This window comes from Cydia pomonella, chromosome 3 (genome assembly GCF_033807575.1).
Source record: "Cydia pomonella isolate Wapato2018A chromosome 3, ilCydPomo1, whole genome shotgun sequence".
Taxonomy (NCBI): Eukaryota; Metazoa; Arthropoda; class Insecta; order Lepidoptera; family Tortricidae; genus Cydia; species Cydia pomonella.
The window spans coordinates 27,649,720-27,666,686 of record NC_084705.1 but is presented as its reverse complement, the minus strand read 5'-3'; the positions used below and the strand labels follow the sequence as shown (position 1 = coordinate 27,666,686).

Here is a 16,967-nt window from a genome sequence, read left to right as displayed (position 1 = left end):
TTCATTTTGAAAATTTTACTTTGTTTGCGATTTTCAATAGCATGATATCCCGGGGTAATAATGCATTGTTTTATAAGAATATTGTTGGTTTTACTCTGCAATATTAAATTATAGAAAATCCTTAATGCTTATCATTTCAAGTGTCAAGTAAAAACTGATAATTCGACATACTGTACCCCTAGTGTAAATATTTTCGACAGCGAAACGTGACGTACGCGTTTGCGTTAAGTGTCATTTTGTATGAGATTTTTGACTTTCCAAAACGTCCGGCGCGCTGTTCAAAAACCCATACAAAATGAGACTTAACGCAAACGCGTACGTCACGTTTCGCTATCGACTAAAATTACACTAGGGGTACTGAACTCAACTTACACATAGCGACAAACACTCATAGTCGATAATAGTAGTTTATGTGGCTGCTACATAATTATGTAAGTACAGTTACATACACTGCTTTATTTACAGACATATTATAGGCTCTCTATAATATATTTAAGAACTGTATGTTACGACCTCTCTCACGGAACTCACGAATATGAGTTAGCGTTTCCGAAATATCTTTGTCGCTTATTTTACACGATTTTGATATAGTGAAAAAATTTTTTGCGGCGCTGTGCACTTTTTGTGATGGGGGAAAAATGTTAAACTCGTATCAGGTGTCACGTGACCGTCAGATTAAAAATTCGTAAGACACGTGACATCATGGTGACGTGCAAATTGAATGTCATCGAAGCCTGGTTACTTTTGAAAAATCGTATCTCATTCAAGTGTGACATTTTATTTTCTTTCTTCATAATCAAAGTGCTGTCATAACGGTTAAAGAGGTTTAATCTTTGTTAATTGTGTTGTATTGTATCTTTGTGTTGTTGGTGGTCCATGATTGTAGATACTCAAATTTTTCCTTACCAAAAAGTTAAATAACAGAAAAGAAGCGTGATATTTTTACTTAATATTAAATTTAAGTATCTAGAGTACATACTATATTGTTACGATATAGAACTATATGTACATAGTCGCTCACACTCATTCCTATAGCTACATGTTCTATGTTATTCGTCATTTGTTGTTGTTCTTGTTGTTGTTGTTATTGTTCTATATTATTTGTTATTCGTCAATGAAGACGGTGGTGTATTTTTATAGTTATTATTTATTTTATGAATTAAATGAATGAGGATGAGTATGACTTTAATTTTAAAGTTAACAACGACTCCCAATTTAGTCTTACCGTGCTAAAAATACTGCGAAGCCTGGTTATGATATGGGTGTAAATAAATTAAACTAAATAAAGTCCGCATACCCGCCTTGAGAAGTATTTAGTATAATGGTTTCGTTTATAGATATTTTTAATAACAGCCAATATTTTATACTTATCACTAAGCATCTGATATACTCGTAAAATATTGGATGAGGAGGCTTTATTTATTTGTGTATGTTTTACCTAACAAAATGATCTAAATATCCACAGAATTTTGAAATTATTAAACCTAAATTTATATTAAAGTACAAAACCTACTTATTTATAACTACTTGACTTTTACTACTCAAAAAAAAAACAAGTTATTAAATGAGTAAAACAAACATTTTTGTGGGTCTTAAGAATTAGGCAAATCATTCAAGTTAAGTAGGTACAAAATACTAAAGCAGCATAACCTGGCAAGGCGTCCGGTCCAAGCCCGGGTAAAGGATAAGCTTACCCGGGTTTAGCGCGTTAAGCATGCTTAAATCCGTTATCGGATACCAGGACCACATACGATTGAGGGGGCCGATAATCCGGATTTCGATGCAATGTTGCCAGGCCGAAAATATGCGAAGAAAAAACCAACGCGAAGCCAGAATTTGGCCTTAAAATACTCACAAAACTGAATATAAACATTACAAATGATTATTTATGCGTGGTTTTTCAAAATAGATGATAGTACATTTAATTGAATTAAACAACAAAAAGCATCGATACTAGGAGTAAAATGGATAGCCACGAAGTAAAACACTCTATTTCCTCAATTTCCACATGAAAACAAGCAAATTTATACATTCCGCTATTACATTAAAGTCGTTTTTGGGTTGTTGAACTCCGAGTGGGTCTACAGATCGATATCGCGCGTGTAGCTCGTAGCAAGGGGCGTAGCTGCTACGAATTAACTGTAATATATCTGTCTCTTTCCTGCCTACACACATAAAACTTCACCCCAAAGTTTGTTGGTGTGTTGTTAGAGGTTCTTTTACAAACACAGTTTAGAAGTTACACTAGTGTTTCACAATTTTTTTGTTAAAGAAACTTTATTTCAAATTTCTAAAGTTTGGGACTTGATAGGAGTGACCACAATTTTTATAAAAGCTGATGCGATGTTGGGATCCATAGTTTAATAAAAAATTAGTAGAATAACATCAACACAAAATATTTAATAAAAATTAAGTAGAATAACATCAACACTTTCTTAAAGTTAATCAATCACAAAACCGGTCTATTTTACTTTTCTGTACAGGTTCACCGAAGACTTCGTGGATATTCGAGAGAGCGAACGCAAGGTCAAACGAGGCAGCCGAGAGCAGGGCAGACAGCTGATGAACAGGCATAACAACGAGGCTGGACGACGGGTAAGACATTATCATCACTTTAGATATAGAGAGCAAAACGAGCGCATTAAATCACCTTAAATCAATTTGAGCAGTAGAGGCAGCTGATGAATAGGTAATGAATACATTATCATCACATTAGATATAGAGAGAAAAACGAGGCAGCGCATTAAATCACCTTAAATCATTTTAAATAACAAAGTAAGGTCAAACGGGGCAGGCGAGAGCAGACAGCTGATGAACAGGCATAACAACAAGGCTGGGCGACGCGACGGATTACATTATCATCACTTTAGATATACAGAGCAAAACGAGCGCATTATCATCACCTTAGATCACTTTAAACATGAACGTAAGGTCAAGCTGGAAGTCGAGAGCAGTGGAGGCACCTGATGAAATAGGCAAAATAATGAGGCAGGACGACGGGTAATCATACATTAGATATATGTAGAGAGCAATATGCGGCAAGGCATGATTATCACCTTAAATCATTTTAAATAACAAAGTAAGGTCAAACGGGGCAGCCGAGGGCAGGGCAGACAGCTGATGAACATGCATAACGACGAGGCTGGGTGACGGGTGATCAGGTATTAACATATAATCATCACTTCAGACACAGAGGGTGAAGCGCAGCCGAGAGCAGGGCAGACAGCTTTTGAATAGGCATAACAACGAATCTGAGCGACGGAAAATCACACATTATCAACACTTTTCATCACTTTAGATACAGACAGTGAAACGCAGCCGAGAGCAGGACAGACAGCTGATGAACAGGCATAAAAACGAAGCAGGACGACGGGTAACCACATGTTATCATCACTTTTCATCACTTAAGATTGTTCGTAACATAATATATGTTTTTTCACATCACCTACTTGAAAAAACTTTTTCTTTTGTGTTCTACGACCATATTTTTATATTTTTGCACAGGTACTATTTTGTTAGCTTAAATAATATTATGTCACATAATAATTTGCTCATAGGTGATGTAAAAAGCAGTATGACAATGTACTTATGACACAATGTACTATTAAAGAGGGATTACTTTATCATTATGAAAACGAATGAATATTTTCAATTACAAGATTCATAAAGTTACTATTTATAGATCATTTTAAATAATAAACGACTGGCATAGAAACGTGTAAGTATAAAATAAAACAATACTATTTCTTTTGGTCATCTCCATTACTTTCAAATTATGATTCCAGTTTGTACCAGTTATAATGAGCTTATATAGCAACGAATACGAGTATATTAGGTATTCAATGTATATGAAACATATAGCTAGGGTAATCTAGGTATTTATTTTACTTACAAACGTGCATAATACCAATGAGAATTGATTGTAATACAGAGGCATAGTCGAAGAAAAAAACGTGCCCCTTAATATTTAGTTTCACATCCAAAACATGTCCAAAACAGATGGCACTGGACTGCGCCATATATTTTGCGGTCACTGAATCGTCAAACGTCAAGTTTTGACAATCAGAGTTACCGCAAAATATGGAGATGTACATCTCCATCTTATTTACCTGTCAAATTCTATCTATGTACGAAATTGTCTTATATTTTACACATCTTACTCACTTAAGAGGCTGTCAATACCTAAAGCGCGCACACTGTCTATTTGTATCGAAGTAAATGAGATAGCACTGTCGCATGTTACTGGGCAAGGGAATAATAAGAAAAATATTTTAAAAAAAAAAGTGGATTATTAGTGTAATATTTTACTCAACCACGGTTTAGATATAAATGTTTTGAAATTGTGATTTTAATTGCAGACCCATAAGTCAAAACAATAAAGACTAGTACGGTCGCCAAATCTCAAAAGCCCTCTAGAAACACGATTTAATTGACTCGGCTCGGCCTTACCCACAACCGGTATCAATGTGTTCGGACAGTTCTCCTGATCACCGTACATGCGGTAGTAAAGCGGAAAAATGGTGGAGGGGATAGTAATGACGTCACAAAGATGGCGGCCGGACCTATTCTTTTTGGCGGTGTATCTCGAAAACCACTTAACCGATTTTAATCATCGAGGTGTCAAATAATAGCTTATATTCTGGAGATTATTTCTTTTTCTACAAACATTTACGTGAAACCTATAGGAAAAAAAATAATCACAAAAAACAGTTTTTTTATAAAATTATTATTTTTTATTTAGTAAAAATCTCCGTAAATATTAGCATTTCGCAAATTTTGTTTAATATAAAACATATTGCTTCATTATCAAGGAATATAATGAGCCTTAAAACATACAGATCGAGTAATAAACAATGAAGCTACACTCATTTATTTGCGCATGGGTAACGATAACTGGCTTTTACCGGTCGAAACTGTGGTGACTGTTACGATACGTATTGAATGGAATTTATAGAGTATCGGTTTTAATTACTGAAATTATAATGACAATTATAAAAACCAGACACAATAATGTTACCTTACTTCGACGTTTAGTCTCTTTTTTCGTCTTAATCATAGGTAGGTACATATTTCTTTTTACTTAAAAATTTTATACAGGGTGAACTTTTAACCACCAGTCATACTCTGCGCAGCGACTTTATAGGTCATACTGAACAACTTTTACTATTAGTAGTCCCCAAGCCGCTCCGAGGCCAGATTTAATTGACTCAGCTCGGCCTTACCCACAACCGGTATCAATGTGTTCGGGCGTTTCTCCTGATCACCGTACATGCGGTAGTAAAGCGGAAAAATGGTGGGAGGGGATAGTAATGACGTCACAAAGATGGCGTCCGGACCTATTCTTTTTGGCGGTGTATCTCGAAAACCACTTAACCGATTGTATTCATCGAGGTGTCAACTAATAGCTTATATTATGGAGATTATTTCCTTTTTAGGGTTCCGTAGTTACAAACATTTACGTGAAACCTATAGGAAAATAATAATCACAAAAAACATTTTTTTTATACATTTGGTTGGTAGGTTTGTCTTATGTTTTAAAGCAGTAAAATCTTTCAAGTCGTAACACAGTATAAATATACATTTTGTTGTCTAATCTAAAAGTATGATGTTCATTGTTTAAGACTGATTAGTGATTACTGAATTAAATAACATGCTATTTGTTATATTTGTTTTTTTTTTTAAATCAGGTATTAATTTATTCACTATGTATCACATACAGGCAAAATGTGTATCATAGTTGGTCTGTAAGTACTTACTACTTGTGTCGAATATAGGTATAAGATGAAATTTTAACCACCAGCCATACTCTGCGCAGTGACTTTACAGGTCATACTGAACAACTTTTATTATGGGACCAATGCCGAATCACGCAAGAAAATTTGGATCTGGAATGACACCCACTGGCTGTGCCCTACCACACAAAGCGAGATGACATTCACAATGCCCATACCTCTCTTTTGGACGTAGTTTAAGGACGTACCCGGGTCCATGACGCATGCTCGCCACACCGCTGCTTAAAATAAGCTGACGCACCGTAAATTGAACTGCGTAAAAATCGCAAAAAATATTACACGGAGATCTTATGGCAGACACCGTACCGGTGACGTAAAAGACGCAACTGTTTTGCGAACAAAAAAGATTCGCGTGAAGCACGTCACTGCGATTCCGTACCGTCACCGTTTTTTAAACAGCGGTGTGGGGAGCATGCGTCAAAAACGGTACGCATACGACGCGTCACTGCGATTCCGTATCGTGACCGTTTTTTAAGCTGCGGTCTGGTCGCACCTTGTATTGTATTGTATTGTATTCGGGCGATTTTTCCGCAACTCGACGACTTGCGCCTATTTTGCGTGATATGTTGGGGGTAGGCTAGTCCTGCCAGCCCAGCTCCTCGAGGAATCCTATCAAACCTTTCATGTTGAGTAGCTCCTCGGGGAGGTCTCTCGGAGATCCGAGATGTTTAGCCCTGTATGGAGTCACTCCGCTGCATTCCAGCACCACGTGAGAGGCTGTTTCTTCTGTCTCCATGCAACCTCGGCACAGGGGACTGTCTGTGACACCTGTTGTGAAAAGATGTTTGTTAAATAGTCCATGACCTGTTATGACACTGGTTACCATACTCAGTCGGACCTTCCCTAGTTGCAGGAGCGCCCTTGTGAGTTTTCCGTTGATGCCAGGCATGGCTTCTTTTGCCTGTCTGCATCCAGTCTGGTTCAGCCAGTGTTCTGTGTGTAGTTTCCCTGTACGTGCCAGCAGCATTGAGCGTACCTTGCTAAATGGTATCGGAAGAATCGGTTCCGGACCAATCGCCCCCGCATTCGATCCTTGCCTGGCAAGCTCGTCCGCAGCATCGTTACCTCGGGATCCACTGTGTCCCTTGATCCATTGTAGGGTGATCTTGTTATTATGACATACCTCCATTAGTCGTTCGTGGCATTCGTGTATAAGTTTGGATGTAACTATATGGCTATTTAGAGCCATTAAGACTGCTTTACTGTCGGAGAGTATGCGGATGGAGGATCCTACTACCTTCCTTGCAGTGATGGCAGCCGCCGCGTTTATGATGCCCATGCACTCAGCTTGGAATACCGAGTTATGGGCTCCTAGCGGAGTGGTGATCGACATGTTCAGGTCTTCTGAGAAGGTTCCAGAGCCCGATCCGCTGTCTGTTTTGGACCCATCAGTGAAGATTCTCAGCTCCCGGGGATTGAGTCCTTCATGATTGTCGTCCTCATATAACTGTATTTTGTACCTTTTATCGAAGATAGCTTGTTTGTGAATCGGGTCCGTGCCTGACCTAAGCACTGGAAATTCGTCATACACCTTTTCCAGGCATTTTGTGTGAAGAGCTCCTGTGATGTTAGACCATATCTTGAGGGTTCGCAACCTTACCGCTGAGAGACTGGCCTCTTGCTGTATGTGTAGGTGCTCTACCGGCAGAAAACCCTAGAGGACAAGCAAACCGCTCTATGTGCGTTTCTTGATGTAGAGGGTGCTTTCGACAATACACCCACAGAGACCATACTTAATGGTATGAAATCAAAGGGTGTTGACGAAACCACCACCAGATGGGTACATAGCATGCTCTCGAACAGAGTAGCCACTCTGACCCTCAATACTATAGAGCATGAATTTTATACCACAAAAGGGTGCCCACAAGGAGGCGTTCTTTCCCCTCTATTATGGACCCTGGCAGTGGACCAACTTCTTGCAATTATGTCAGGCCAAGACTATGACACACAAGGATATGCCGACGACCTTGTAGTCATCATCAAAGGCCCTTGCCTCCACACGATATCAAACCTAATGCAAGGAGCTCTAAACACAATATTCAAATGGTGTAGAGAAAATGACTTGTCCATTAATCCGAGCAAGACGGTAATAGTACCATTCACAAGGAAACGAAAGCTCGAAAAGCTCACAGAACCAAGACTTAATGGACAAACAATACCATTCTCAGACGAGGTCAAGTACCTAGGGGTCACTTTCGACCAAAAGTTAACTTGGAACCCTCACCTAAGAAATATTATACAAAAAGCGAAAATGGCCATGTGGTCATGCTGTCGAATGGCAGGAGCAAGATGGGGCATAAGACCCAAAATTGCTATGTGGTTATACACAGCGGTTGTGAGGCCCATAATTACCTACGCCTCCGCAGTCTGGTGTAACAAAACCAACCAAAAGACGGCAATAGAAACTCTAAACAGCCTGCAGCGCACGGCTTGTTTAACAGCAACAGGCGCCTTCTCCTCGACACCGGGAGCGGCCCTAGACGCACTGCTGGATATTATACCACTCCACTTGCAGGTGCAAAAGGAGGCTAAGCAGTGCGTCTACAGAATATGCACGCTAAACAGGCCAAAATGGCGCTCTCAAGCATTAACCAAACTAAAGGCCTGGGTTTTTGCAAATAGAACCCTTAGCATGCCCACCGATGACACGCACACTGAATGTCAATTTACTAAACTGTACACAGTAGAAATACCTCCTAGAGACAAATGGACCAACAACCAAATGTACGTCGAAGAGGGAAGCCATATTTGGTACACGGATGGTTCCAAGAAAGGCATTGATGTAGGATGTGGGATCTATGGTGAGAGACCTAAGCTCAGAGCCAGCGTCAGCATGGGCACACAGGCCTCAATCTTCCAGGCTGAAGTCTACGCCATCAACAAATGTGCGGAGATTAACCTGGATAAAAACCTACGACACCAACATATCTACATCAACTCAGACAGCCAGGCTGCTCTGCTGGCACTAGAATCCCTTGAGTCAAACTCAAAACTAGTCCAGAACTGTAAAACAAACCTCAATGCACTGGCAAACTCCAACAAAGTCACACTTAGATGGGTACCAGGGCACTCCGACATTAACGGAAACGAAGAAGCGGATGAACTTGCTAGAAAGGGCGCAGACACACCCCTGGTCGGCCCAGAACCGTTCTGTGGAATCACAAAACGGGATGCATATTCACTGCTCAGCAATTTAGAAAAAATAAGGGCAAACGATTGGTGGAAGTTCGTAAAAGGACAAGAACACTCGAAAGCTCTAATCAAAGGGTTCAACAGCAAAACTGCTAGGGAGCTTCTAGGGCTCAAAAGATACAAAGCCTGCGCGGTGACCAGAATTTTGACTGGACACTGTAAATTGAACAAACACATGTTTCAAATCGGAAAGAAACAAGACGCGACATGCAGGTTCTGCCATGAGTCAGAGGAGACTGCAATGCACATTCTCTGCTCCTGTGGACCACTAATGTCAAAAAGAAGTACCCACCTAGGGCGGCACGTATTGCAACCCTATGAGGTACAGAACATTACGGCCCAAAGAATCTGGAATTTCCTGGATTCAACGGGCATCAGTAATGAACTTTAAAGGGCTGTCACAATAGACCAATGCCTGGTCGACGTGGCATTCAAAGGCCCACAAACTACAATAATAATAATGTGTAGGTGCAGCGGTGGAAGGTTTAGCATGACCTCCATGGCTGCAGTCGGGGTAGACCTCGTGCAGCCAGTGGTGGCCGCGCATGCGAGCCTTTGAAGTCTTTGTAGTTTGTCTCGTACGTTGCCTAGGTTTGTTCTTGGCCACCAAACCAGAGCACCGTAACAGAGTAAGGGGCGGATTATCGTCTTATAGAGCCAGAGGGTAATTTTCGGGTTGAGTCCCCACCTCTTACCAATCATCCTTCTGCACTGCCAGAAGACAACTCCCGCCTTGTCTATCCGTTTGTTGATGTGGTTGTTCCAATTGAGTTTATTGTCGAGAGTTAGTCCTAAGTACTTAACTTCATCGGACAGCTGTAGCTCAGTTTGGAAAAGTGTTGGTCTGGTAAAGTTGGTCGCACCTTTATATGGGACAGTCAAAATTTTTTTCGCGATTTCGGAATTGGTCCCATAGTAAAAGTTGTTAAGTATGACCTATAAAGTCGCTGCGCAGAGTATGACTGGTGGTTAAAAGTTCACCCTGTATAAAATTTTTAAGTAAAAAGAAATATGTACCTACCTATGATTAAGACGAAAAAAGAGACTAAACGTCGAAGTAAGGTAACATTATTGTGTCTGGTTTTTATAATTTTAATTATAATTTCAGTAATTAAAACCGATACTCTATAAATTCCATTCAATACGTATCGTAACAGTCACCACAGTTTCGACCGGTAAAAGCCAGTTATCGTTACCCATGCGCAAATAAATGAGTGTAGCTTCATTGTTTATTACTCGATCTGTATGTTTTAAGGCTCATTATATTCCTTGATAATGAAGCAATATGTTTTATATAAAACAAAATTTGCGAAATGCTAATATTTACGGAGATTTTTACAAAATAAAAAATAATAATTTTATAAAAAAACTGTTTTTTGTGATTATTTTTTTTCCTATAGGTTTCACGTAAATGTTTGTAGAAAAGGAAATAATCTCCATAATATAAGCTATTATTTGACACCTCGATGATTAAAATCGGTTAAGTGGTTTTCGAGATACACCGCCAAAAAGAATAGGTCCGGCCGCCATCTTTGTGACGTCATTACTATCCCCTCCACCATTTTTCCGCTTTACTACCGCATGTACGGTGATCAGGAGAACTGTCCGAACACATTGATACCGGTTGTGGGTAAGGCCGAGCTGAGTCAATTAAATCTGGCCTCGGAGCGGTTTGGCGACCGTACTAGACATAAAACCGTTTAATTGTGATTTTAAGACCAATCTTTGCAATTATTTTCTATCGAGCCGATTTCGTTTAATCGTGTATCGAGTACAACCACGGTCTTTGAAATATAATTAATATGAACATATATTTTTCTTACTTGACTAAAACAAATAGTCTTTCTTAAAAAACTGTTTAAGTAACATCAATTTCAAGGACATTGGGTGTTGACAGCCTCTTAATGTATCACAACACCTTATAAAACAAATCTCCACCGCATTTGTTGTCTGTTTGTATGTATGTTCGCGATGAACTCAAAAAGTAATGAACGGATTTTCATGCGGTTTTCAGCTATCAATAAAGTAATTCTTGAGAAAGGTTTAGGTGTATAATTTATTAATATTTTGTGTAACCCGTGCGAACCCGGGGCTTGTCGCTAGTCTTTTATAATATAGATAAATACATGCTATTCATCCGGAGGAGGCCTTTACCTGTGAAACGGCGTTCTTGAATAATTTACCAAAAAAAAAAACAAATACGTAAACAATGTAAGAATTCAAGAAATAAAAGGCTTTTTTATTTATTTATATGCCATTCATAGGTATCCACAAAACACGATATCCCATCGAAGAAAGAGGACAAGCTAATAAAAAGGTGGCTCACTCTGTCTGTGGTTGTTGGAACTACAAATACTTGGTACAACTAAACTTATTAGGATTACGTCGGATCAGCTCCGCTAATACTCTCCTACTTACTAAACACTTTGTGGCCACGAAACTAGATTTTACTTGTTTTAGATTGTACAGTATCAAAATTAGCGGATTAGTCGACGCGTCAAAAGTAAATACTCTTTTCTAATACCTAAACAAAAAGATATATATGTAGAGTTCAAAAGTGTCTATACCAGTCACGGACCTTACGGGCAATGAGATTGGGGCCAGTACAGCGGCAGTAATGCGAGCCAATCGTGCAGTCTATCGCAACTAGTTGCGACCAATCGCGCGCATGATGCGTACTCATCAACCAATCGCGTTGTAGCGTTAGACTGCACGATTGATCGCATTCGTGAGTGACACCACTGAACTAGCGCCTTTCTTAGTGACCGTAAGGCTGGTCTCTATATGTCAATGATACCAGTCTAATACTGGAATAGATGCTTTTAAACGCCAAATGTAGAAATATTTATCTGTTTGGAAAAGTATTCCAGGTGTGCGGGTTCGGGTTCGCATTGAGTGTTAAAAGTCAGAAAGGAAGTAGCGAAAATGTTTATTAATTGTTATTATATGAATGTTAATGTTATGAATGTTAAATGAATGCCCCCGGCCGCGATGGAACCTAAAGGTACACTAAAAATGGGTTAAAGTAAATTGTTGCTTTACGCGTGTTTTGCTGACAGCGCATGCACGCGCCGCACGAGGCTATAAACGTGTTGAAGGTGCAATGCACCGAACATCTTGCGGGGGGCAAACGATAAGATGAGATGAGAATGTTAAAATAATGATACAAGGTGATTGAACAATCGACTTAAAACTAGAATGTTATTCATTAAATGATATGTTTCTTAAAATTGGGGAGCTTCCCCTGTCCATATGTTTCGTTCCACTCATCTCGCGTGTATGACATGTTAGCACTCGCGCACTATTTATTTCTCCTTCACTGACACTTTTCGCGCGATTTCGCGCACTAACACTACACTTATCATCCCTAAAGGTTGTGTCACCGGTGCTGGTGCGACGTGCACTGCACGGCGTGGAGGCTGCACTCGCGCTCGCGCTCGCTCGGGGCGGCGGCGGCGGCGGCTGATTCGGTCGGCGTCTCTCGAAAATGTTATCCGATGCTGCTGGTTCCTCTGGATTTGTTGGGTTTGCCGGAGCTCTTAGAAGCCTCCGTTGGCACCGTTTTTTCCCCCAAATTAGTATAATTGCCATGATGACCATTGTGATCCAAAGGCAGTATATGGCAGTGTAGTGGACGTAGTGGTGTACATCATGTATAGAATAGTTGTTTTCGTCAGGTAGTTGACTTTCTTTTAGCGCTTTTATTTTTTCTTGTATGTTTTTTTTGTTTTTGATCGCTTCAGGGAATTTTGTTCGGCTGGTTGATTCTCTGGTTTAGACTTTTCCAGGGGCAAGACAGATAGTTTTACTATGGGTCTTTTGAGTATTCCCTTTTCTGTTTTTAATGTTACGACTCTCACATATCCGTCTTGACCCACGTGCACGTCGATTACTCGCCCTAGCGCCCATTTTCCTGCCGGCAAATTATCTTCGTGTATGACCACTATATCTCCTATTTCTAGGTTTTTCTGAGGATCGCACCATTTCTGTCTTGCTGTAAGTAGGCTTAAGTACTCCACCTTTTCCAAATGTCACTGAATATTTTTTGTGTCAAATTCCATTTCGTGCGTGCGTCCTCGTATGTTTCCATTATAGTGACTCCTGCTCTACCTTGTAAGAAGTGAGCTGGGGTCAGTGTATTTAGGTCATCAATGTTTTCGGTTAGGGGGCATAGTGGGCGGGAATTTAGACAAGCTTCCAGTTGGGCCAAAACTGTTGCGTACTGTTCGTAAGTAAGTTTTTGTTCACCCACTACCCGTTTTAAATGGTGTTTGAGGCTTCTGACTGCTCTTTCCCAGAGCCCGCCAGCGCTGGGCCAGGACGGGGCATTAAAATGCCACTCGATTTCCATTTCGGCGATTTTTGCTAAGAAGTTATCGTCGAATGTGTTTTGAATTTCATTCCACTGTTGTTTCAAAATGTTGTTCGCGCCTACGAAGTTGGTTCCTTGATCAGAGTATAGATGCTTTGGGGCTCCTTTTCTGGCGGCCATCCTCCTTAGAGCTGCCAGGAATGCTGAGCTTGTTAGTTCTGTTACAAGCTCTAAGTGTACTGCTTTTGTGACCATGCAGATGAAAACGGCAACGTAACCTTTCAACGTTCTGCTTCCACGCGCCTTGCTTGTTTTTATGTCAACAAATCCTGTGTAATCGACTCCGGTGTGAAAAAATGGTTTTGCTTCGTTAACACGGGCGGCAGGAAGATCGCCCATCAGTTTATATTGTTTTTTCCCATCAATTTTTTGGCACTTGACGCATTTTCGAACTTGTTGTTTGACTCTATTGTTTCCGCCCATCACCCAGTACTCTTCTCGCAGCTTGCTTGAAGTGAGCTTGGCTCCTCCGTGAAGTGTCATCAGGTGGGCGTGTTCTATGAGTAATGTAGCAAGACGTGATTCCTTGGGAATGATTTTTGGATGTTTCATCTCGTAAGGTAAATGCGCTTCTTCGAGGCGACCTCCAACTCGAAGGATATCGTTGCTATCTATGAAAGGGTACAATGTGAAAAGTTTGCTTCTTGTTTCAACTTTATTGTGCGTACGTAAGTGTTCAATGTCCTCTCCTAATTCGTTGTTTTGTACACATTTTATTATAGCCAATTTAGCTTTTCTCAACTCCTGTAATGTGAGATAGCTTGGTAAGCGTTGTCGCTTTAAAGTGAATGCCCTCAATATGTAGGCTACGATTCGTGTTACTTTTGTAAAAGAATTATATTTTTCTAATAAATTGTATATGATATCATGTTTGTTATTGTTTTGAGCTATATTCGACGCATATGATTTTTTCTCCTCTTCTGTTGTAGTATATGTTGGTTTTTGAGAACGTTCAAGTTCTGGCTGGAAATCAGCTAACCAAGTCGGCCCTGACCACCATAGAGAGTTGTCTTTTAATTGAGATGCTGTTTGTCCTCTGCTTGCAGCATCCGCGGGATTCTCTTGTGATTTTACATAGCGCCATTGTTCTTCGGGCATCACCTGCTTTATTTGTTGTACGCGATTTGCGACAAATGGCTTCCAACGGCTTGGTTGACCTTGCAACCATCCAAGGACGATTTTAGAATCACACCAGCCAAATGTCTCCACTGTATGTTGTTGTAAAGATGTTTTTATTTTTGCCATTAGCTTCGAAAGATGTGCTCCACTTAATTCGAGCTTTGGAAGTGTTAATTGTTTCTTGTGTGAAACGATTTTTGTTTTCGCTGCGACGAGAATTGGTTTTGTTTGATCTTTAATCCGTGCATATACTACACAGGCGTAGGCTTCCAGTGATGCGTCACAGTACCCGTGCAGCTGAATTATGTCATTCTGTTTACATAATAGCCATCTGGGTATTTTACATTCATTAATTAGGTGAATGTCTTCCTGTATTTTGGACCATTCCATGTATATCTCTTCTGGTATAGTTTGATCCCATTGAACGTTTTGTTTCCACACTTTTTGGAATAAAATTTTGAGTTTGGTGCTAAGCGGTGCAAGCCAGCCTAGTGGGTCAAATAGCTTGGAAATGTCTGATAGGAGAGTTCTTTTTGTTGGTTTGTTTTTCTGTTTCTCAATTTTACATTGAAATGTAAAAATGTCTTCTGCTGGATTCCAACATAAACCGAGTGTTTTCGATATGTCATCTTGTTTAAAATTTATTAGCAGGTTTTGGTTTTCTTGGTTGTTTTGTATATGTTCCAATACTTCTTGTTTGTTTGAGGACCATTTTCGCAAATTAAATCCTGCTGTTTTTAATAGATCTGTTATGTCGTTAATTATTTTTATAGATTGTTCTATGGAGTGCGCACCATGTACCAGGTCATCCATGTAGAATGATTCTTCCAAGACTTTCGACGCTTCTGGGTAGTTTTCCCGCTCGTCACGTGCTAGGCTCTTTAGCGTCATCATGGCCAAAAAGCTTGCACTTTTTGTTCCGTATGTTGTAAGTTGAAATGATCGTAGTGTCCCATCTTCGTCTCTCCAAATGATTTTTTGAAGGTGTTGGTCGTCTTCATGCACTAGGATCTGATGGAACATTTTTTCTAGGTCAGCGCAAAACACAAACTCGTATTGCCTCCATTTTAATAATAGTGTTTGTAAATCTTTTTGTAAATTTGGGCCCCTGTACATTAAGTCGTTTAGTGAGTATCCTGTTGATGTTTTGCTGGAAGCATTATACACGACTCTATACTTGGTAGAAAGTGATTCTGCGCGTTCCACAATGTGATGAGGATAGTAGCACTCCACCTTGTTGCTGCTTACGGCAGGTTTCATATGCCCTAAGTCGCTGTATTCTTTCATGAAGGCTTTGTATGCTTCAGCTAGCTTGCTTTGCTTCTGGAGCTTATTTTCCATGTGCTTGAATTGAGCTATCGCTTTTGTTTTAGAGTCGCCTAACTTTTCTTGAAAGTTTGGTTTCATGGGAATGCGCACTTCGTATCTGCCGTCCACTGTTCTCTTTGTGTTTTCTTCAAAGTGTTTTATGCATTCCAAATCTTCCTGTGACAGATTTCCTTCTTCTGTTATGTCTTCCACTTCCCAAAACTGTTGTATCTCTTCTAAGTTGTTTATGATTATGTTACAATGGTAGGCTTCTAGTTCTTCTTCGTCGTTTCCGCTTAAAAGCCATCCGAGCTGGCTCTCTTGCGCGAGAGGCTGCAACTCATTTTCACCCCTTATTTTACCATCTAAGATTATCTGAGCGTTTATAACTGATCCTAGAAGCAGATCTACTGGACGACTAATGTTGAAGTCTGGGTCGGCCAAGTTAAGATTCCGTATCATGGACCACGAAGGCTTTGAGAATGTTTCGCCCGGTAGGCATTTCACAACTTTGTTCATGATAAAAACTTTCGCATTAAATGTGAAATCATTGTACATCGACTTACATTGTATTTTCAGTTTGCCCTTACAGTCGTTTTCTTTCTCTCCTAATCCATAGATGACGCCAGAACACTTATCTCGTTTTAAGTTAAGTATGTGAGCGGCCCGTTCTGTTATAAGTGAAATTTGGCTTCCTGGGTCTACCAGGGCCCGAAAGGTGTGATATGTGCCATCCGCTGCCTGCACTTTCAGTATGGCAGTAGCTAGTAAAGTTTCACAGAATGAAGTCTGTGAAATGTTTGTTACGTATTCCATCTGTTTATTCGAAGTAATTGCATTCGTTGCATATGTTGAGGTCGATGACTGAGCCGCTGTAGTTGCACTTTTTACACACGCCTCGTGTAATAATGTGTTATGTTGACCTGAGCATTTCTGACATGTTTTATTGGAATTGCAAGCATTTCCATTATGACTAAATAAGCAATTTATGCATAACGCGAGTTTATTGACCGTTTGGAATCGTTTTTCCATTGGCATTTGCAAAAATTGTCGACAACTGTATATTCCGTGTGGAAACTTGCACAACGGACATTTGATACTTGAAACGTGCATTGTTTTGGCAATAGTTACATTGCTTTTGCTGGCTCCACTATTGCTGTTGTAATACGGACGATTATTGTATG

General features: G+C 40.0%; 1 protein-coding gene across 2 annotated transcripts in view; it reads left to right on the top strand.

Annotated features, from left to right (window-relative positions):
• LOC133516462 (protein Wnt-5b-like) overlaps positions 1-16,967 on the top strand; it is a 106,986-nt gene that overhangs the window by 66,526 nt on the left and 23,493 nt on the right. For both annotated transcript variants that reach the window (XM_061849422.1, XM_061849421.1), the window contains one exon: positions 2,484-2,595. In XM_061849422.1, the coding sequence (XP_061705406.1) occupies positions 2,484-2,595 (112 nt within the window). The remainder of the gene's footprint in view (positions 1-2,483; positions 2,596-16,967) is intronic.